This window comes from Lutzomyia longipalpis, chromosome 1 (genome assembly GCF_024334085.1).
Source record: "Lutzomyia longipalpis isolate SR_M1_2022 chromosome 1, ASM2433408v1".
NCBI lineage: Eukaryota > Metazoa > Arthropoda > Insecta > Diptera > Psychodidae > Lutzomyia > Lutzomyia longipalpis.
Window position 1 is genome coordinate 8,217,723 of NC_074707.1, and position 22,922 is coordinate 8,240,644.

Consider the following 22,922-nt stretch of genomic DNA (forward strand, 5'->3'; position numbering starts at 1 on the left):
TTACACTGCGGATTAGTTAAATGATTAACTTACTTACCTAAATCTATTTCAAGATATTCAGAAATGCTTCGTTCTTTTCTACTTGGACGGCATTCTCCAAAATTTACCAAACTAATGGTAATAATTATTGCGATGAGTAGTAATTTCTTCGTCATAATGTGTCGTTCTGTAATTTTAGAGTAAAGAAACTATTTTTTAAATTTTAGAATAACTTGTATATATAGGAAAGAACTTTAGATTAGGTATGCTAATGTATGTGGTCAATATATCTGAATTATCTGTTCATTTTTATTTTTTATCTATTTTTTTTTCATAACGTTTTGAGTTTAATTAGTGTATTCTTCAGGTAATGTAAATTGAAATTGTGAATTACAGTCGTGATCGTGCAGTAGGACCGTCGTCAAAAAAACTTCTCCGCGGTAAAACGGCTTCAAAATGAGGAATTTTGCCTTCGTAGTAGGACAATTGGTATCTTACCTTTCCAATAGTACTAATTGTCCCACTGCGAAGGCGAAATTCCTCATTCTGCAGCCGTTTTACCGCGGAGAACTTTTTTTGACGACGGTCCTACTGCACGATCACGACTGTATTTGAATTTAAGCTTGTTTGTACGGGATCAAAAATTTAATAAAACGCTGAAAGATCATTTCACTCTTAAAGACTCAAACTAATGCAATTTAAATGGTTTTTTATATTTTTTTCTTCCTCTAAAGTCGTTCTTAACTAATTTATGTAAATAGAAAATGTAAATTCTTAATAAGAAAAAATTAGATTTTCTTTAAACGTCTAACAGCAGTAAAGTAGAAAATATTTTTAAAAGAATCGCAAAAAAAATCTCCAAGAAAATTCTTAAAGTCGGAAAAATCATTGAAGGTAATTTTCGGAAGGGAAACATTATATGTGAGAAAATTTCTCTGCGTCACGACTCAATGAAAACCTGCAAGCCCCGGAGGCGAGTTCAAGTGTGTGTAAGACGTGAAATACTCCAGTCTATTGGACTCTGTCGGCAATCCATTGAGGAGTGTGCTTAGTTTGCCAATCAATGGCCCATTGAGGCATCCGCCGCGTGCCCGGGAGAGTTTCCATGGCGAGCAAACAATGGGCCAATTGTTTGGTGCGGCATCGATTTAATTGGCCATATATACAAGATCCATTTCAATCCAGTTTGAATGAGAAAGTGCGGGAGTGCGCCCATAAGATGTCCAATTACACGTACAACAAGCTCTGGCATGATACCCAGAGGCAGCTTGAAAGTGTTGCTGTGCAGGATTTTGAGAATCAAGCACTTGAACCGCAATTCGAGAAGCCAGCTGCACAGACGGCAATCTTTGAGCTCTACGTGAAGTACATTTGCATTGCCAATAAATTGGAGGAGATCTACGATCAGATGGTGCAGCCACAGAAGCGATTGCTAGTGAGGAAGATCCTGGATTCATGCCTGGGTCGTGTTGTAGAGCTCAAAGGTGATCTCGTTAACATCGACATCATGGAATTCAGCTACAATGACGAAGTCATCGAGAGATTGGGCCTGACACCGTTGGATATTGAGATCAAAGTGCCAAGATACTTCAGACGAGAGCGTGAGAAGGAATTGGCAGCCAGGAGGGAGACCATGGATGAGATTCTGAAGAAAATGGGTTTTCTCGATGAACAAATTGAGGAGGAGAAGATGACCGAACTGGAGGCTATTCGTGTAATTCAGATGCACGAACGTGCACGTCAAGGCAGACTTCGAGCGCAGTTCATGAAGGAGATTCGACTTCTGAAAGAGAAAGGAAAGCCAGAAAGTGGAAAGGATAAAGCTGATTCTGGATTAATTGCTGCTATGAAGATCCAGAAGGTTTGGCGTGGTTTTGCAACGCGGAAGAAGACAAGGAGGAGGAAAGTTGAGGAGATGGTGCTAATTGGCATGATTCCACCTCTAACATCCACAAGATCGGAAAATCTGGAGAAGAGTGAGAGTGTAAGAGAACTTGAGTTCTTCTTCATAAGTACTGATCACAATTTTGATTGATTTTAATCTCTAATTGTAGCTCACTCAGCTACGCTATAGTATTCAAGCAAAATATCAGGAGGAATTCCAGAAAGCACTGCAGGACACCAAAGAGGAGATCAACACGAAGCAAGGATCTGTAATTTCTGAGGATATTGCAGATGAGATTAGAAACTGGTTTAAAGAGTACAAAGGACGCACAGGAAAGCTTCCTGATTTCCCTTCCGAAGAACACGGAGGATCTCGTCATTTACTAAGTCGTCAGGGTACTGAGAGTGAAATGAGTAGGTCTTCAGCACCATCATCGAAAGAATCCAAAAAGGCAAAAGAAAAATCCAAAAGCGCCATTAAATCTGGTGATATCAACGTTGAGGATACCTTTGAGAATGGCTACAAAGCTTCTCAGTCATCTTTTCTGCCTGAACTCAAAACTGGGATTGAAGAGTAAGTAAAGTCAGAGTGGAAATTGGAATCTCTGACAAGTTTGACTTGAATCTGCTTACAGGTTTAATGAAACATGGAGAGATAAGGATGAAACCATGAATGCCAAGCAAAGTCACTACGAGGATATGATCTTCAATGAAAAGTACGCAGAAGTCGAGGAAGAACTACGGAAGGTTGTAGATGACATGATGCGTCAAGAGTTAGAACTCCTACAGGCAGCTTTGGACAGGGATCGTGCACAGAAGGGTAAGAAAGTAAAGAAGAGCAACAAAAAAGCTCGACGTAGTGGAAAGAAGGGAAAGAAGAAGAAGGAGAAAGACTTGACGCCTGATCGAACAACAGAGTCCCTGTTCGAAGAGCTCTTCATAAATGGGATAATAAAGAAGTATCCTGAGACACCGCTCAAGAGTTATTTAGGTGATCGTTCGTACGTTGAGAGATCAGGAGTTAATCCAACTCCTGGTGATATTCGTCAGGTGATCACTGAACTCTGCATCCTGCCCCTGGGTTCGGAAATGGTGAGGAATTTTGCTCCCTGTATCAGATCAATCCTGCTAACTGGATCAAAAGGCTCCGGGAAGCATACCCTCGTCAATGCAATCTGCACTGAAGTTGGAGGAACTCTTTTCGATTTAACTCCAGCAAATATTGTTGGGAAGTATCCTGGAAAGTCTGGCCTAATTATGCTTATGCACTTGGTGTCAAAAGTTTCACGCCTGCTACAGCCATCAGTGATTTACATGGGTGATGCTGAAAAGCCTTTCATGAAGAAAATCCCCAAAACTGATCGCACCGATCCGAAACGGTTGAAAAAAGATCTACCAAAGTTGGTGAAGAATATCGGACCGGAAGATCGAGTTATCTTTATTGGGACTTCTTGTGCTCCTTGGGAGGCAGATCAGAAGCTCCTACAGCAGGCCTACAACCGCTTTATCTACATACCACGCCCTGATTATGGAACTCTTTCGTACGCATGGAAAACTCTCCTTAGTCAGTATAGTGGAGTTCAACCAACTTTCGATTCAGGCGCTATGGCAAAGATTTCCGATGGTTACACCATTGGATCTGTTGTTAAATGCTTAAAGGAAGTGATTACGTGCAAACGGATGTTGCAACTTCGGCTGCAGCCTCTAACACATGTTGAACTGATAAATTCCTTGAGGTAAGAGTGTACCGGGAAATCTCGAGTTTGTGTGCACATTGTTGACTAAAGAATTTCCTGCTTCTGCACAGCACAAAGGATCCGGTTTATCGCGAAGAAGAAGAAGCCTTCCTGACGTGGTGGGGTAAAACACCCCTAGGGCGTCGCAGGCAGAGAGTGCTGGAGCTGGAAATGGAGGCGCGGATTGAGAAGGAAAATGCGAGCGATAAAGCCAAGAAGGGTGCTAAGAAGAAAAAGTAGGATGAGATGTTTTGCCATCTTCTGTTTGACTTCTATCCACACTGCGTGAAGGATTATTTTTGGCGCATACTGTTTTACTTTATTATCTCTTATTCTCTTTATAATTTACATCCGATAAATTCAGTCAACACCTTACGCGAACGATGCTTCCTGATGAAATTTGGTGTGTGTATGTAATATTCTCTCTCTCACAAGAAGCTCCACCACCCACATCACCCAAAGAGAAAACAACTTTGAACACACAAGTGCTTATGCGGGGGATGGTTGGGGTGTTTATTAATTAATTCACCATGTGATCGATTTTCAGTGATGGAAGCGCTTTCATTGAGTTCCAATTGACATCCCCAGTATGTGGCTCCTTGAGACACTTGATGGGGGGTAAGGTATGGGTGTCATGCTGTGAGTAAGTTTTAAGTGCTTTCCCAGGAAATTGCGGAAACTTTCTGAAACATTCATGCAGGAGCTTCTGCAGGGAGCATTTAAGTGATAGTTTAGACCTCAAATCATCTGCATGATTGAGAGAATGTTCATGTGATTCGCATGCAATACCATCAGGACTGCATTTTATGCTAAATACATGTTCTATGGTCGTTTGCTAAATACTATAACCCAACTAAAACAGGATAAAGTTAACGAGTATTATGCGGAAAATGCAAAGACAGAGATTTTCTCTTATTTTCAATAATATTTTTGTGAATTTTTAACAGGTTTGCGTATAAAATAAATATATCTCAACTAATCTATTAAAAATTATTTTTTCCACCCAATAAGCTTAATAAGACAACTTTGGAAGCTTTTGAAACTTAATTTAATCCATATGTGTCCACAGAGCTTTAAGGAAATAAAATAAAATTCACAAATCATTCTAAACGTTTTAAGCTTTTAGACTAATGGTATTAGAACATGTCTCTTATTGGGAAATTGCAGGAAAATTAGCAGCATAGAGCGGATATAAAGTGTTTCCTATATTGGATGAAGCAATACCAAAGCAATAGAGAACCCATTCTCGAAATATTCAACCCCTATCATGGGGAAGCCTCGCTTCATCAGCGAAGCAATAATCTCAATTTATAACCCATTGAACGATGTGTTTTGGGGGGGGGGGGGGGGTAATCGCAATATTAGAGGGAAATATGTTTCTGAAATGGGGGTGATTTGTCAGGATAGTTGTGTGCGCTTTCCATCCTCCTCCGGGGCTGTGTGGTTGCTGGTGGAATTTTCACACAACTCCATTGGAAAACTAATAAAGATATTCCGGAGAGAGAGCAGAGGGGTGGTTGCTGATGAGGGTACCCACTTGTCTATTGTTGTCTCTCGTGGCGACGGCCGAGAGACGATAGAAGTTTATGTGTGATTCCAAAACTTTAATTATTTACTACTCCGGGGTCGAATGCAGAGTTAGTGTTGTAGGGGCTGCTGGCTGCTGAGTGGGTGGGGGGTTTTGATAAGTCTACAATGCTGCGGTTTCCTCGTTTCATGCTGTGAGTGTCTGTCAATTGATTAGAATCACGGGGATATGCTGTCGCTTCGTTTCTTTCCACCACCCCCACATCGTGGTAACCCACCATACGACAACCCTTCTTCTCCTGGGGAGCAAGACCATCCCCCCCCCCTTCCCGTACAAGATGGGTATGAGGTTGGCTTTGCCAGCGACAGGGATGAATACTCAAGTTGGGAGTTGTGGAACATAAGAAACTATAATATATGTGGGGGGAAATTGAAATCGTTCTTTTCTTATCCAAAAGGAAAACCAAGGGGTTTGCTATGTGTGTGTGTGGGTTTTGCTTGAGAGAGAGATGAAGTTGGTGAATTATCTAAAGCCACGAACATATTCTCAGGGTGAGCCATCTCTCCACCCCCGTCGTGTCCTAATTCATAATTCAAACTAATAGCTTGGCACTTGTGAAATTTACGGCCAGAACCACACACGGCTGCACACGGAGTGCTATATATAGCGAAGCGTGTGTGGGGGTAGCTGAAGCGCTGCTTCCCATTTACAACCATCCCCCGGCTTCGTCCGTGGTCAGGGAAGTTGGAGGAAATTCACTCTGCGGTCTCCCCATAGTTATTTTATTTAAATTCACCAACATATAATTTAATTTAATTTCATTTCACACAATTATTGCGACGGCGGCGACCTAAAACTAATTAAGTTTCAACCACGCTGGCGCATACACTCGGGGTGGCTCAAAACTTACGCCCCAGCTCTAACTCAATTGCCCTGTTTTGCCCCCCGCGCGCCGTTCTACCTCTTTAGCGCCCCATTCCCTCACCCTCCCACCCCTTGAATGCCACAACAAACACTCCAAAACTTCACTAACTTCAACATATCCGCAGACACAACGAACAGGAGTTTATGTGTAGTGTGTACTCCGTGTAGTCTTTCTTTGCATAAACTAATGTGATTAAGAGGAGTTTGCTAATAAACATTGACGGTTTAAATATGTGGACAAAGTTGGATGAAAATTATGATTTTATTTTCTGCAGATTGTTTAATACCTGGCGTCTCCACTTGATCATAGAGCTTTTACAAATTGAGATGGAGGCGCCTGGTGTCGGTGCATTTTATTATTGTCTTACCGGAATGAAACATAAAAAGGAGTTTATCCGTTTCTATATTATAGAAACTTGCATTCATAATTTTTTAGGGAAGCTTAGAAGAATGTAAAATCACCGGAGACTTTTCATTTGCTGAAAAAATGATTTGTCTTCATACGAGCTTTTTAAAAGCAAAAACGAGTAAACTCTTTAAAAAAAATGTTCCAATTTCTTACACTTTTGGGTTCTTTGGGTTAACGTATTTTCACAATTTTGCAAAGACTTTTTTATTTAGAAAAAAAAGTACACAATCAACAAAAAACATGCTATTTGTGAGAAATAAATAAGGGCACGAAGCTCACCCTGAGGCCTCAAAGACATCAAGGGAGAAGTTTTTATTTTTTTTTTTCAAAAAAAAAAATTGCCATTGTCAGCTTGTGTTTAATTTTTCTCTTTTGCCAGGAAATATTTTTGTGAGATTTTTTGCACTTTTGAGGGAGTGACAGGCCATGAAAACCCTCCTCGGGGTGCTACCTTGATTGATTAACCCGCTGACGGCGAGCTCAGGCTGGTGCTTTTTTTCTGGCAACTCTCCCATACATACATTTTCCACGTATTTGCCTAATTTTTAACAGTCACCCCACCCTTCTGATTTATCTATGCTGCGGGTATAACGAGCACAGTGAATGGCGTAATAATGTTTTGCGGGGAGATGGTATATAAAAAAGAATCTCGCGCAAGAGATGGAATTTCTGCGAATGCCACAAAACAAAAGTCATAAAAATTTTTATACTTGTCGAGAAGGACATTAAAAGTAACGTGAAAATAAACGCTGAAGGGGCGGAATCGCCTCCTCACTGTGTAGCAAAACGTGCGGGGATATCTTTCAAAGATGAGTCCTGGAGGAACGCGCGCGTGGGTGGTGGAGGGAAAAGTGAAAGTCATCACTGCGAAATGCTGCGGCAAAGGATGTCAGCGGGAATAGAAGATCTGTGTGGCCTGTCTAAGGCTGTATTCTCCTTTTTTGTTCATCTTTCATAGGGAGTTTTTTTTTACTTTTAACAAAAAGCCCCCACCCCCGCAAATACAGAGAGAAATCTTAATTTATGTTACGGAAAAAGCTTCAGAAGTTGGATAAGGTCAGTTTCAGACATTCTTTTGCACTCAAACAAGTTTTTGGTGGGAGTGAGTGGGGTATCCCCTCTGGCAAATTAATATTTTTTCCCCGTTGAAAATGCAAGGGAGGAAAAAAGAACAATACGCAACCCTCAAAGGATACAAGCTCTACACTGAAATCCATATACGATGTGTTTTATTTAATCAAACCAAAAAATAAATCAAATATAGGCACGCATCTTTGCTCATGCAAAATGCAAAGCTTTCGACATGGTGAGGGGATTCTCTTTTTTTCATCTTTTCAACTTACTTAGGACTTTAGACGTGTCTCTCTAAAAAGCTGACGCCTCCCCCTGCCATTCGTGACGATATATAGCACAAGCTCTCACGTTATTCGGGTGTGTGTGTTGGGGGGGATGGAAGCACATAATTCGCTTGTAGACAGTGCGAGAATATCAAAGAGCAATTTTACGCTTTTTGAATATTAAGATATGCTTTTAAAAAGTAAATATGGTGCCTGGCACAGTGATATGGACTCATGGCTGTGAGAGAAAAAAAATATGCGATGGGAGCGAACAACACGGATAAAGTCAACTCTCTATGGGACTCTGGGTGTTCCATCTGCGGCCAATTTGGACTTGTTGGATGCTGTGTGAGAAAAGTTTCCTATATGGGAGTTTAGTGGACAAAACTACGTCGAAAACAATATTTCTCCTGGCAAATATCCCGTCAGGAAACTCCAAGGAAACTCATCCCAACAACTACAAGGAGGAAGGTGCTCTTGAAAATTTTTCATCCCTTAGAAATCAGTATAAACAAAAGAATTTTTAAAAAATTCATAAAAAAACGTTAGAACATTGAAAAATAAAAATTGTCTTAATCCTTCAAATACAGGTAGCTATACCACTTCCGGTGGAGATCAGTGTGCGGGAATTGTGTTCAAAAGGTGAAAAATAAATGCCACAGTGTCTTGAGCACTCTGCGTACATCATCCACAGTGGAGAGAGAGCCAAGTGTATGAATTTTCCACCCAAAAAGAGACTTCCTTATGCGTTGCCATTTTTTTTGCACCCCGCACCCCCCGTGAAGGGGCACAATAGTTTCCACCACCCGGGAAAGTCAGAGTGCGTGTCAAGTGTGGGGTCAAGAGGACACATGCTCTTCATCCTGAAGGGCGAACAACAATTTCAGGCACGAAGGACCAGCATTTAATCACGAGAGTGCTTCTCACACTCTCCAATTCCCGCTCACGTGGAAATTTTTGTCTGTTGGTAAATTCAAAAAAAAAGTTCCCCCCAACAATGAATTTTCTCTTTCACAGCAAAATAAAATCGTTAGAAAAATTGGAATAAAAAATTCATGAAAAAAATCCTTTCCTTTCTTTTCTCTATCCGTGCCGCGGGGCACTAAGGCACGGACACTTCCTGACCGAGGAGAAATTGAACTTTTTTTTTGTGATTTTGTGTGCAGTTTGCATCGTCAATTTGTCAGCAGAGAGGAAGCACAATGGGGAAGACCAAATGAGAAAACAGCCCCGAAGGAAATCCCGGAAAAAGAGGGAAGAAAGGATGTTTGTCAACATCCTGCTAATCGACTTTCATGTGCCTTTGGGGAATTGTCTGCAAATCAAATGTAAACTATCGAGTACAGAAAGCTCTACAAATTGATTCCACGACAGGTCCATTTTTCACATCATCGACGAATTGTTGTACGACACGAAGTAAAAGGAGAAGAGTCAATAAAGGCAATGCGATGGGAAATTCTATAAAATGCAACAGGATTCTTTTTTTTTTAAGAAGAAGAGGACAATTCTATGTTTGATTGTTCAAAAAAAAGAAGGTAAATTGAAGAAATATTTAAGCCTATTCAAACATTATATTTTGCAGGAAGATTAATTAAAAATCAATTTCATTAAAGATTTTATTCTTGAGAAATTAAAGAAAATTTGTTCTCTTTCGGACATTCTAAAGCTTTCGGAGCTTTTGCAGGGTTTCCCCTTGATTTTTCCCAATCCTTTGCAACAATTTACCTTTTTTCATCACCACCTCTTGGAGAAAAAAAAGTAAATAAATATACCAAGTTTTATCTTTAATTCCCAGCCAACCATTTCATTAGCAAAATAAAGCTCCACCACTCACTGATTACTTTTGTCTCATTCTTTCATTCTTTGGAGCATCACACCAGAAGAACGGAGTCTTATGTCTGGAGTGGAAAATGAGAAAATTGCCTTTCAAACATTTCAACCTTTTAAAATTCCGCCCCACTTCACTTGGCTGGAAAATTCTTTTGGAGCTCTGTGTGCTATCGCTTGCAAAAATCGATTGGTCCACATTACCTGTGTGAGAGAACTGATGCCGGGGAGGTGGGTGAAAGTTTTTCAACCCCTAAATCTGTCCCTGAAAAAGGTCACACAGAGAGGGGAATGACAAAATTCTCATTGAGTCGCAATTGCAGTCGAAAGAGAAAATCGAATATTCTTGGCCGTAAGAAAAGGAAATTTATCGTATTGTATTTTACTAATCGACTTTTGAGTGCCCCTTTGGGGGGATGGCATCTTCCAATATATATACGAAAGCTCACTGTGTGCTTTTTTATCATTCACAAAACCCACCCCCCTGAGATCTCCCTCTCTCTCTTTCTCTTGTGATTTCCTCGATTTTCTGCAGAATTGGCAGAGATTCTCGAAATCATATGGGACAATTTAGATAATCAGAAAGTGGAATTCGGTTACTCATCCCACCCACACATCCAGGTGAGTATGTGGTGCAGGTGGTGGCACACTTTGAGACAGAAAATTCATCCGCACCCTCCCATCCTTGTCAATTTCACCAGCAAAATGGAATTTCTTTAGCTTTTCCGCATGGAAATCTCTCACACATATCAGATAAATGTCTGCTCAAACTTGGTGAAATGTGCATCAAAATTGTGCGCAAAATATTTTGTGATTTACGTTGAAAACTTCGCACGGATTTGGGGGATGGATGAAAAAAAAAAGATGAAATGTTTATATTATGAAATAAGCCACATACACAGAGGGGGAGAATTCAGTGAAATTTCCCGGGCATTTCTCATAAATACAAGAAAAAGAGAATTTTGTGCTGAATATTATATTTGCAGAGCTTTCAGCATTTTTCAGCATAATCAGATTCCACATAATTTCGTTCGTTCTCTGTGGGAGCTGCACTCAAAGTCAGCCAAAAAGACTCCACTTGCCACAAGTTTGCATATGCTCAAGTGCGGGAGTTTTGGCTATTCCCGCCCTCCTCCCTCAGCGTACCCAAGTACTTTTCATCATTTACCCAGCCTCGAATTCAAACTCCGCACCTAACTCAATAATTTATATCGCTTCTCCTCTATTGCTTGCATAGTTTTCTGCATTCTCTTTTTTTTAATTGCACTCCCACCTCCGTAAAAGAGTCTGCAAAAAGTCCATCCCCACTGAACAATAAAGCATCATTACACATCTTTGGTCTTCCGTGGATCTCCTCCACCCTCATACTTCACGGTGTATCATCGCACCAGAGGGAGTGGAAGTGGCTGGGAAATTTCCCATAGCATTCATTCCACAATATGCAGGTCAGTTTTCTATATGCTCCACCACCCTCGTCATCCCCAAGCGAAGGTTTAATCCTCCGTGTGCGGGATTTTAACTTTCATCCCTGCATTCATTGGCATTTCATTCTGCAAACAATTCTTAATAACTTTTCATACACCGCCATATATACGCCGACATTAAAGCGCAACCCGCACCCTTACTCCACCCCCTATAACTTTCATCAACGCCTAAGGGGAGCTGCTTTACGGTTTTCACCCCTTTTGGCTCACTATCGGGATAAATCAACATTATAAATGTACATAATTTAAACATAAATTTGGATACAAATCCATCAGGCAAACGCCTAACTTATATATTTACTAACTTATATATTTACTACTAAATAATTTTGCAAGGTTAATTAAATTCTACGGAGCTTGTACATGAGCATTATGGACTATTAAAAAGTTAATTATTAATATTTATTATTAAAGAGATTTAAAGGATAAAGTGTTTTATTGCATTGTTTATTAAATATTTATTGAATATTATTTTAGGGGTGGTAAAAGCTCATAAACTTTTACAAATTTTATCTTTGCAAATATCATTTGAAAGCTCATTTGAAAATTTTTGAAAAATATAAAAGGAAAAAGGAGTTAACCCGCTCTTATGTGCAAAAAAAACTTATTCAAAGGAATGATCAGGATTCGATTGATTTAGTAGAGAATCAATAAAGAATAATAAACCATCAGTGACTTCCCATTTTTGCAACTGGGATTAGTTGGAAAAATCAAGATAGATTTCCTCAAAAATGTAAGTAATGACGTCACAGTAGTTATTTTTTTAAAATCCCTAATTCAATATTAATATTACTTTCTGTTTTTTTTGTTAGCTCTGATAAGGTATTTCAGTGATTAATGCATCGAAGGAGTCAAAAAATACTATAGAGACGTCATTCTTTACGTTTTTATGTAAATCTTTTCCAGCTTTTCCAGATAAAATCACAGTGAAAACTTTAAATAAAACCAAATGAGTTAGCGCCAAAGAATTTTCTTATTTCTTTCAGTACTTATTAGGGAAGGAAAACTAAAAGGACTACATAGAAGCCTGAGGTACACCACCCTAGAACTTCTTACTCTCCCCTGATGGTGAAAGCCTCAAAAGCCATTCGACAGCAATATCCTGGCATGCTGTATTGTATGGGAAAGGGATCTTAAGAAACAAATATTTAAGTTCAATTTAACTTGGTCTTGGTGGGGTGATTCATAGCAATTCCGAGCACATAGGACTAAGAATTCCACCCCCACTCTCTTTTTCTACCTTTTGAGAGGTAGAAATGATCCAAGGGAAGAATTCCACCCCTCGGGGTCTGTTTCTCGAATTTTAATACGGCTAAACCTTCACACGTATTATACATTCGCCGGGGTTATTAATGGATTTTGCATAATCCGAAATTTATTAGCTCCATCGCACGGGGGGTTGCTTTGTGAGTCCGAACTTGAGCTTTTTATGACTCTCCGCAGACCATCCGACACACATCATCATCATCTGCCTGGAATGCCCAAATATTTACCATCTCCGGTGGGAGCTTGAAGTTTATATACATTACATTGTACATAGCACAGAAGGGGGTGAGGGTAAATCCGTTGAAAGAAAGGGGAGAGAACGCAACAGCTTTAATATGAGGAGAAGTATCCTGGCCATGGACAAAGCCACACATTGTATGTGGAGCGGACGAGCACCCATAGTGGCTTTTGTGGAGGAGGTGGATGGTTGAAGAGAGAGTGCAATGAATGTTTGAAAGTTTCTTATATCCAATGTGTGCCATTGGGGACTGAAAAAGGGCCTGAATGTGTGGGATGTGTGCGGGGGTGGAAAGTATCAAGACACGTCCCGGGTATACGCCCCAGAGAATAAAATTGAAAACATAACCCCTTGGCGTGACCCATAGATGGATCCCTCGCTCTCAAGAGGAATTGCAGTCATTCTGATGCGAAGAGAATGTAATACACAAAAATCCATTAAATTAAATCCCCCGCAGCTCACTCAAAATCATTCTTCTCCCTTTTCTGTGAGATTCCAAGAAAACTTTCCTCCTTCCAAGCTTTGTGCATTGCGCGCTCTTATCTCTTTGGCATTATTAATATTCCTTAAATCTTCCCAGCCATCTCACATTACTATGTGTAATGTATATAGTGGAGCTTTATGCATTTTTCGCTATATACAAAGCTCGCGCGCGCTGTGAGCTTCCCGCCCCACATAGCTCTTCCCAAAAACTTCTCTATTCTTTTAGCTGACACGACAAATTAGTGTCGGTTAAGTGAATTCATAACTTTTAGACAAATGGATATGAGAAAATAATAAAATTCATGAGACTTCCTTTTTTTTTTATTTCGTTCCTATCCAGTTATGCATTTCTACACTGTTGGTCCGATCGCGATGAAATTTGGAAAAGAGGCTACTGATACCAGGCGGTTTTTACAAACGGCATTCATTTTCCCCTCAGAGCCTCCCATCGTAGCGCCCCCATATAATTTTCATGCTTTTTGACTACTTTTTGAACTTGGCGCCTTTTTTGGTACATTTTGTTGAAATGAAAATGAGATGGATGCATTTCACCACTGTCCGTCTTCCTCACACATTCAGTTTTTCGCAGTTTTCTCGCGTTTTCCGCCGGATTTCCCAGCGAAAGTGCGTTTTTGTGACCAGGAATTGACGCAGCGTCGATTGGCATCAAAGACTCCAAAAGTTCCTGAAAATCCAATTCCCAACCGTCAAAATTTTCAAATTTGTAACGCGACCGTCAAAATTTCCGCGGACCCCAAATTCCGCACAGAGAGGCCCCCGGGGGCTCTGGAGCCCCCAGAAGTGCTCCAGGAGCTCCAAAAATGCGTTTTACGTCAAAAAATTGGCGGAAAAACAAGGAAACCGCATTTTTTGGAAAAACAAAGAGGTCGTTAAAGTTCAAATTTTATTTTTTGGGCCAGACTGCCCGCTGATCTCACGAAGATCAGCCGAAAATTCTTCTTATTCTTCGTATTGCTTTCAGCGCGATCGCTGTTTTTTGTGATCAGTTTTTTTCGAGTTTGGCACGTTTTTCTGTAAAAATTTTACCAAAAGTGTCCTAAAAGTTGAGAAATTGTTTAAAAATCCTGTGTTTTATGTTCCTGTTTAATAAAAATGAGGAAGTCCTTAGAGTCCAGAACTACTGTAGATTTGCACAAGGCCCTAAAGAGCGGAGATATTGCCCACAGTGTATGGGGAAGAAGAATCTAACTGTTCACGAGAAAAAAAAAAAGCTGAAAATGCCATAAATTCTCAAATTAATTAATTTCCAGGTTCTCGTGAAGAGTCTAATTGAGGCATACAAGAGAGATGATACCAGCATCATTGGGAATTTCCTGGAGCTCTTCCTGAAGTCTCTGGGAACTTGCTGTGAAATCAATTTGGGAAGGGTGGCTAATGCCATACAGAAGGGGCTTTTGTTGGATTTTGTCAAGGAAATTCTCATCTCAATTGTAGGTTTTCCTCATTAGATTTCTTCTGGATTTGTTTTTCAAGGGATTGTGGTGTTATTTGCAGGAAAACTACGATGAGGATAAGTACATTTTCAATGATCCTACGACGCTGGATCATCTCAATGAATTCCTCCAAGAGTTTTGTTCATCCAACAATCCCATTCTGAGAGATGTTAAAATAATGGATTTACTAACGGTTAGCTTGGCCACCTTTACACAATTCCCCACAGAGTACACAATCTCCATTGGCGCCTATTTCTGTAAGCTCTGTTGCCTTTTAAAGCTCGTTTTTTTGAGCCTAAAGAAAAATTGTTTTTTACAGCCTTGAAGTTTGCGCATGATTTGGAAATATTGCGTGTTGAGATGAAGAGAAAAGCCCAAACTTCAGCCTCTAGCAGGGATGATGAGTTCTTGGAAATGATTGAACATTTCCTAAAGAATACCTACGTGAGCCTTGCACTCTCTCGTTCGTGCCTCGATCACTTTTCCACATACCTCAGTGCTCTGGTTCGTTCCTCGCCGGAAATCTACATTATGGACAGGAGTATCCTGGAGCAGCTGATGTCCATTGTTCTTGTGAAGCACAAATGTGCCAAAGAAGCTCTCACTCTCTTCGATTACATCCTAAAGAATACCGGCGACACGGTAAAGATGTGCCTCGTGGAATTCCTCGCAAACTACACGGACACACTGATAAAACTAATGTCCGTTGATAATGTTTCGGTTCAAGTTGCCGCAATTAAGGTTCTCCTTTCATGTCAAAGGTGCAGTGAAACTTTATTTTTAATAAAAGAATTTTTTGGCAGGTTTTTGACCTTTAAATTTCTCTTTCAGATTGATGGGAAAAGTTGCTTTTCTCCTGCCGAATCAAAATCAAATGGTCTACCGGAAGATGACATCAACCAACAACAACATGCGCGAATGTGCGAAGAGGTTTTTTATGAACACCTACACCAATCCCAATACAATGGTTGATGCTGGGAAACAAACAATGCTTAAGGCTCTCATGATTCAGTGCGAGAAATATCCGGTAAGTTTTCATATTTTCTTGTCTTTTTCCTTATAAGTTTTTGCATTTAATTGGTAGTTTCTGATACAAATCTTTTCTTTTATTTCCTTATAACCAGTCAGTTATAAAATTTTTGGTATTCTGGAAAAAATCTTATAAGATTTTGACATTTTATTTTTTTAAACGGGTTTCCGAAACAATTAATTCGTTGTTTTTCTTTTATAAAACGACCACAGAACGATTTAACCCTCCGTATACTATGAGCGTTAGGTGACCGACCCCAGAGCTATATTTCAATTAATTGCGCCTTAGTTCTTAAAGGTATAGAACCAAGCTTCTGTAAATTAGTTCCTTGGTTATCTGAGAAGATTGTGTCAAAATTTGAGGTCAATGCGACCACCAGAAAAAAAGTTATTAAGAAAAATGTAAGAAGAGGGAATTCAAAAATTGGTGTAACGGACAAATTTATTCCTTTTCCTCTTCGCTTTGTCACTCTTTGTCTCTTTCTAAACGATTCTAACCTCAAAAAATCATTGCAAAATCATCAAAAAATTCATCTAAAATTTATTTTTGTGTTCTAAAATTGGCAAAAAAATTGGCTAAAATTGGTTTTTTTTGCGAAAAATTCTATGGGGTCGGTCACCTACTCCATTAGTAATGCGCGTGTTTTGGTCACAGTATACAGAGGGTTAAAATCTCTATCTGTCAAAATCTTACAACAAACTTTTAAATGTTTGAAGTTAGAAAAAGAAAAGATTTTTGGCAGAATTTACCTCATTTCTGACGCTTATCGGGAGAAAATAATTTTTCCATTTAATTTTTTTTATTAAAATTTTGCATTTGAATCATATGATTTAAAAAAGAAATATAAATGAATAAGAAGAAGAATATGTAATAAAGAAGAGCTCTGATTGGCTAATTGATTCGGGTAAAGTATTTTCATTGGCTAGAACGTTTGCACAAGGTCTGGAGCTTCGATGCAAAATTATTTGAACAGAGTGATAGATTAATTGAACTATTTTTCTCATTAATTCGGGGTAGATTCTGGCAAAAATCTTTTCTTTTTTTTCTAACAATTTAAAAGTTGTAAGATTTTGACAATTGATGTTTTTTTTTAGCTGTGATTCTTTCTTCAAAGAAGCACAGCTTCTGTGTACACTCAAAAATGCAAAGTCGTCAGATCGGGCTCAAACTTGGGATGAGCACGAATTAGGGTCCCCACATTCCAAAAAACGTATGCGCCAAAATTTTTTCCGTCCGGCCGGCCGTCCGTCCGGAACCTTTTGCTAAATTACAAGAGAACGGTAATAGATAGAGACTTGCGGTCAACGGCAAAGTTCATATATCGGGTAGAAGACATCCGATTATGAAGTCAAATCCACCCCCCACCCCTCCGTCCGCCATTTTGAATAACCCTCAAATTTTGTTTTCGCTATATCTCAGGTCCTATAATAGCTAGAGATCTGAAATTTTGATATGTTATAGGGGCCATCAAGACCTTTCCAACGATACCTCATTCTTGATAATCGGCCAAGCCGTTTAGCCAATATGGCCGCCACAATTTTTCATCGAAAATCGGCCATAACTCGAGAACGGCTTGACCGATTTTGATCAACTCGGGCTCAAATGAAAGATATTAATGAGCCCTACAACTGCTCGGAACATTGCAAGTTCAAAAAATGACCGCAAGTGGCGCTAAAATCGAAAACAAAATTTTCGATGAGTTTTCGATGAATATCTCGAGCACCGCTTTATAGAATTGCTTCAAATTTTGATATGTTATAGTTGGCTATAATATCTTTCATCATGCCAAAAATGAAGGAAATCTATGTAGCCGTTCCGGAGATATCGTGTTTTAAAGTTAACATGTCATATCTTGAGTTGTATAAGACCAACGCCCCGCGAAGCGGGGCGTTTTATATATACATATATAAAAGTAAAGTAAAAAATATATAAATATAAATATATATATATATAACATATAAAAATGCAAAGATAAAAATTAAATATAGCATGGATGGAACAGTATAAAGCGAAAGAACGGTAAGTAAAACTTACGGGCTGTGATTCTTTCTTTGTCAGTGAAATGTGAAATTGACTGAAAATTGAGGATGGGCAAATTTTGTGGAAGGCTTTCTCGCGTACCGAATCACAGCCAACGCTCACGATTAAGGCTTTTCACATAATTTCTTCGCGTTGGCTGTGATTCGGTGCGCGAGAAAGCCATCCACAAAATTTGCCCATCCTCAATTTTCAGTCAATTTCACATTTCACTGACAAAGAAAGAATCACAGCCCGTAAGTTTTACTTACCGTTCTTTCGCTTTATACTGTTCCATCCATGCTATATTTAATTTTTATCTTTGCATTTTTATATGTTATATATATATATATTTATATTTATATATTTTTTACTTTACTTTTATATATGTATTTAAATCGTTCTATTGTAATTTTAGAAAAGAAAAACAAAGAATTTATTATTTAGGAAAATAGACAGAAATATCTCTGAAGAGGACTGTAAAAGAAAATTTTCTTTTAAAAATATTAGATTAAAGATAGAAATAAAATGTCAAAATTTTAAAAGATTTTTTCCAGAATACCGAAAATATTATAATTGACGAATTGTAAGAAAACAAAAGAAAAGATTTATATCAGAATCTATCCCTCATCTTTAATTTTTTTTTCTAGGACTCACTGCAGAATGTCCCGGTGATTATTAATCTCCTTTGGAGGAACCTTCCGCCCTTTGATGACTTTGTCAATCAAGTTTGCGCCACAAAGAATCCCATTGCGTACAAAATCTTCTTTTTCCTCGTGAAGAAAATAATGGAGCCGGACGTTTCGGAGGAAATCAGGCGAAACCTTATAAATGAAATTCTCCAGAAATTCCGCTATTTTGCAGCTGCATGCGAGGATGTGCACGAAATGCACGTAACTGTCATTGATATGCTCTTCCATATGAATCTGAAGAAGTACCTGACTCACCAGCATGATGTGTCAATGAGGCAAATGGTGGAGTTTACATTGGATAAAATGAAGAATACAACAGACATCCCGACACTCTACATGATGAACATGCTGCTGTATCAGCTCGCGGAGATTAATTCCTTCGCAACGGAGAAGATAAAGTCCGTGATGAAGGAGTGGGCCGGGAGATTCATTGAGAGACGCGATGAAAGCGTCTTGGAGCATCTAAGTTCAGCTGTCTACGTTCACAATACAAATGAAGTTCTGCCCCAGAAGAAACGAACGGATCTCCTTCGTATTACAAAGAGTATAATTGATGAGGTTGACTCACACAACAATCGGATCATTCATCACATTATTCTCATTCATGCTGATCTTCTCTGTACAAATTGGGGGCAGCCGGGGGCTGATCGTGCCGAGCTGAAGAAAGTAGCGAAGGAACTCATTGATTTTCATATCCTTCCCTTCATGACGTTTGACTTTCGTGATGATCAGATTTTCAATTTGAAGATACTACAGGCCTTCTCGCTGATCTTGGCACACTTTGTGAAGCACAAAGTCCGCGAAATGAATACAATGTGGGGTGAAATGCAAGTAACATTCTACAAATTCATTCAGCAGGCAATCTTCTCGTCCCTCCCGAAATACGATGATGAGGAGAATGACAAGAGCATTGAGATTTGTCGAACAATCATGAATTGCGTGTACAACACCATTGATATCGTTCAATCACCAAATCTTCCCGTTCACAGCTCTATCAGCAAGTACATCTTCCATCTGGTTAAGGTAAGTGCTTTTCTCTTATTTTTATTTGAAGTTTTTTTCATTCAGAATTTTTATTTTCTTCAGAACATGAGAATCTTTTAATTTTATCTCATAGAATTTAAAGAAATTTGAATAAAAAAATTTAAGAAATAAAAGAAACTAAAACCGACGAAAGAAAACTAATTTTGCAATATGAAGCAAGTTAGAAATGTATTCTAGACTTTTTATTAAATTTTTATTTAGAGGATGCGTTTGAATTTAAATTAGTAGCTTTTATTTGTAATTCTACCATTTAATGGGCATTATTTAGCGACCAAGAAACCCTTGAAATTCGCTTGATATCTTGAAATTTCAGTACAAACCAAAATTTTAAAAGTTTTTTTGGTCGCTGAATAAGGCCCAATATTCTGATTTTAACAATTATTATTTGTTTTTATTAGGTTGACGTTTATTTTCTAACGTTTGAAGTTTATTCAGAAGACCCATACAGTCCGAAACGTCGGCAGTAAAATAAAAAATAATTAACCTAAAATAAGACCGAAAATCCGTCTTCTTATTTTCTTAAAAACAATTATTTACCGTCGATCACATCATCCTTTATTCAGAAGTTTTTAATGTTTATTTTGAAGTTCCTGCTCATAACGTTTAGCATATCTTGATGTTTGACATGTCTTTTTAAACCTTTGACGTTTATTTTATCGTTTGACGTATACTTTTAACACATTGACGTTAATTTTCTAATGTTTGACGTTTGTTGTAAAGTTCGTTGTTTGTTTGAACTTTTACAATTTTTTTCTAGTTTGACGTTTTTTTATCCAGTGTAAAACATTTTTTCTTATCCTATTTATAATCAAAGTTCAAACGTTTGTTTTAACGTTAAATTTTTTTCTCTGATGTTTGTGTTTTTTTCTAAGTTTTCTTAGCAGACCTAGTTAAAGCTTTAGTATTTTTTAATTGCTTTAGATTTCATTTAATAACGTCTAAATTAAAAAAAAAATAACACCGAGAACACCAAAGTGAATAACTTCCTTTTTTTTAAATATTTATTTGAAACTTCCTTAATCTTTTTTGCAGTCTTACTTCTACCAAGACGCCGTTCATGATTTTTTGGTTTTATTGGCCAAGAATAAGGATAATCTCATCAAAATCTTGGGTTCCGTTTGCCACTGCTTCACCTTCTACACGGATGAAAAGTCAATTCGTTTGTTCTTCCAAGAGGTGGACCGGGTGATTGTCTCCATGGAACCTGATGAGGCCATGAGGAATGATTATCGGCACCGAATTGTTCTGCACTACATTGAAAATGTGGGGAATTTTATAAAGAAAAAGTACGAAGAGGGTGAAGGGAGTCAACAGTCAACGGAGGAGGCTGCTAAAACGCGCCTTGGTGTCTTGCGCTACACAAAGGATCTCCTAAAGCACTGCAATGCGGACCAGAAGAAGGATATGTGCGAGAGTTTCTTTTTTTATGTTTTTTGAATTTTCTTTTATTGATAAAAATTTGATTTTTATTACAGAATCAATGCTCAGAAGGAATTCTTCAAGGTGGAGTACTTGAATAGTGTTGAGAAGGAGTCGGTGAAGGCATTTGTTAAATCACTTTCGTAATTTTTCATTTTTGTATTAAGAGGAGAGATTTAGTCAGAATTAAAACCAATTTCTTCCTCAAATTCCTCTTCTGTTATCTTTTTCTTCTTGATGCGTTTCAGGAGAGCAATATCGCTTGCTAGCTCTGCTAGATCTTCATCAGAGATTCTCTTTCTCTTCTTTTTCTTCTCACCATCGGCATTCTTCTTTTGCATTTTTAGCTTTCGCTGCTTTCTCTTTTCCTTCCTCTCGAGTTTCTTCTGCTTTGACAATTCCCACGATTCCGTTTGCTTTTTCCTCTTGACCTTCTTCCCTGGCCATACGCCGGATTCCGCGTAGAGGGAGAGCTTTTCCTGCCTCGTGGATTCCTTTTGGGGATTTTTGTAAGCAATTCCCATAAAATCAATTTCTCCTTCTGGTCCGGAGAATTCTTCCGTGTGGGTGTCTTTAATCTCGGGCATTTTGGGGAGTTTTAGCAGGCCATAGCCCGTTGCCATGCGTCCCAGGGGGAGATCTTCAAGGCGAAGGATGAGACTGCATTCGTGCTTACTGTAGGCACGAATGTGGGAGACAAAAGCTCGATTTGCTGTGTCAAAGAGGGCTCTATCGCGCATTTGCAGGCCATGGAGGATTTTGTTGATGCTGGGGAGGTCAGTTGTGGGGGTGATTGTGAGTGGCTTCAGGGTAACCTTCTGATTCCGCTTGAGGAAGTCAATATAGGCAAATTCAGCAGGGAGGAGCAGTATGAGGGAATTTCCGGCATTTCCCTGACGTGCTGTTCGTCCCACACGATGAACAAATGCAGCAGGATTCGCCGGAGGATCCCACTGAAGCACCCAATCTACTTCTGGAATATCTACACCCCTTGCCAAGACATCTGTGCACAGCAAGATGGCTTTTTTGGCTTCCCGGAAGCTCTCGTGGATTTTTCCCCTTTGTTTCTGCATTTTTCCATGAAGGGCAAGGATATTTGTATTCTTGAGCAGGGCAGGAAGTACCTGAGACCAGTACTCAACACATGCACACGTAGGGAGGAAAAGCATGGACTTTTGGATCTTTTTCTGTCGGATAAATGCCACGAGATAGCGAAGTTTGTCCTCAGGCTCAACACTAACGTAATAATTTTGCAAAAGGACGGGCGTATTAATTGAAGCTTTCTCCTTGACACTAACTACCACAGGATTCCTCAAACCTGCCCTCATTAGATTAGTCACTTCCTTGGTTTGAGTGGCAGAAAAAAGCCCTGTACGGCGCTGACGTGGTAAGTAGCTGAGGATGGTATTAATCGTGGCCATAAAACCCAAATCAAGCAGACGATCTGCCTCATCCAGCACCAAAATCTCCAAACTCTTAACACGAGCTGCCAAATTTAGCCCACCCTTCCGTTCGAGTAAATCCTCCAGACGTCCTGGAGTACAGATAACAACATGGGCAGGACTATTCTTCAAATAATGCATATCCTCCTCAACACTACATCCCCCAACGAGGAGTTTCTGGCTAAAGTGCGAAAGTTCCGGATGATTGAGAAATAATTTCAGTACCTGAGATGTCTGAGTGGCGAGCTCACGTGTGGGAGACACAACAATCGCCCCAATTTCCTTCTTTTCCCACTGAGATGTGCTCTGACGACGTAGGAGGATCTCCAGGAGGGGCACCAAGAAAGCTAATGTTTTCCCGGATCCCGTGACAGCTTCAACAGCCACATCCTTGTAGGACATCAAGAGTGGAATTGTTGCTGCCTAGAAAGAATATTAGGAGGCATTTAAACTTGAGATAAAATGAATTAAAAAACTTTCCGGAGGCAACGTTCCCACAGAACATAACCTCAAAAATTCTTTTGCATTGAAATGAGAGGAAAATCCTTCCAGAAAAATACTGACAACCATCTAATTTTATAACTTACCTGTACAGGAGTCATTTTCTCAAACTCCATGCTTTTTATTGTCTCCAATATTGCATTGCAGAGAGGTTTTTCCAATTCCGTCCACTTTGTTTTGGCCATAATGTTTTGTTTACTTTTGGCGACTGACACCACTGACACAACGT

At 39.2% G+C, this 22,922-nt stretch overlaps 3 protein-coding genes across 3 annotated transcripts; 2 read left to right on the forward strand and 1 right to left on the reverse strand.

Moving 5' to 3' along the window:
- Positions 1 to 1,197: 1,197 nt before the first annotated feature.
- LOC129786893 (dynein regulatory complex protein 11) lies at positions 1,198 to 3,839 on the forward strand. The gene is made up of 4 exons (XM_055822146.1): positions 1,198 to 1,963; positions 2,034 to 2,437; positions 2,499 to 3,599; positions 3,671 to 3,839. Exons 1-4 carry the CDS (start codon positions 1,199 to 1,201, stop codon positions 3,837 to 3,839), a joined length of 2,439 nt encoding a protein of 812 aa, XP_055678121.1. The 5' UTR covers position 1,198.
- Positions 3,840 to 14,006: 10,167 nt separating this feature from the next.
- On the forward strand, positions 14,007 to 20,959 carry LOC129787236 (uncharacterized). The gene is made up of 8 exons (XM_055822649.1): positions 14,007 to 14,283; positions 14,367 to 14,546; positions 14,611 to 14,806; positions 14,869 to 15,310; positions 15,381 to 15,576; positions 18,246 to 19,310; positions 20,364 to 20,737; positions 20,807 to 20,959. Exons 1-8 carry the CDS (start codon positions 14,209 to 14,211, stop codon positions 20,895 to 20,897), a joined length of 2,619 nt encoding a protein of 872 aa, XP_055678624.1. The 5' UTR covers positions 14,007 to 14,208; the 3' UTR covers positions 20,898 to 20,959.
- On the reverse strand, positions 20,747 to 22,909 carry LOC129787245 (probable ATP-dependent RNA helicase DDX55 homolog). Its single transcript, XM_055822663.1, has 2 exons — positions 22,780 to 22,909; positions 20,747 to 22,615 (listed from the first exon to the last, which is right to left on the reverse strand). Exons 1-2 carry the CDS (start codon positions 22,876 to 22,878, stop codon positions 20,927 to 20,929), a joined length of 1,788 nt encoding a protein of 595 aa, XP_055678638.1. The 5' UTR covers positions 22,879 to 22,909; the 3' UTR covers positions 20,747 to 20,926.
- Between the last annotated feature and the right edge of the window lie 13 nt (positions 22,910 to 22,922).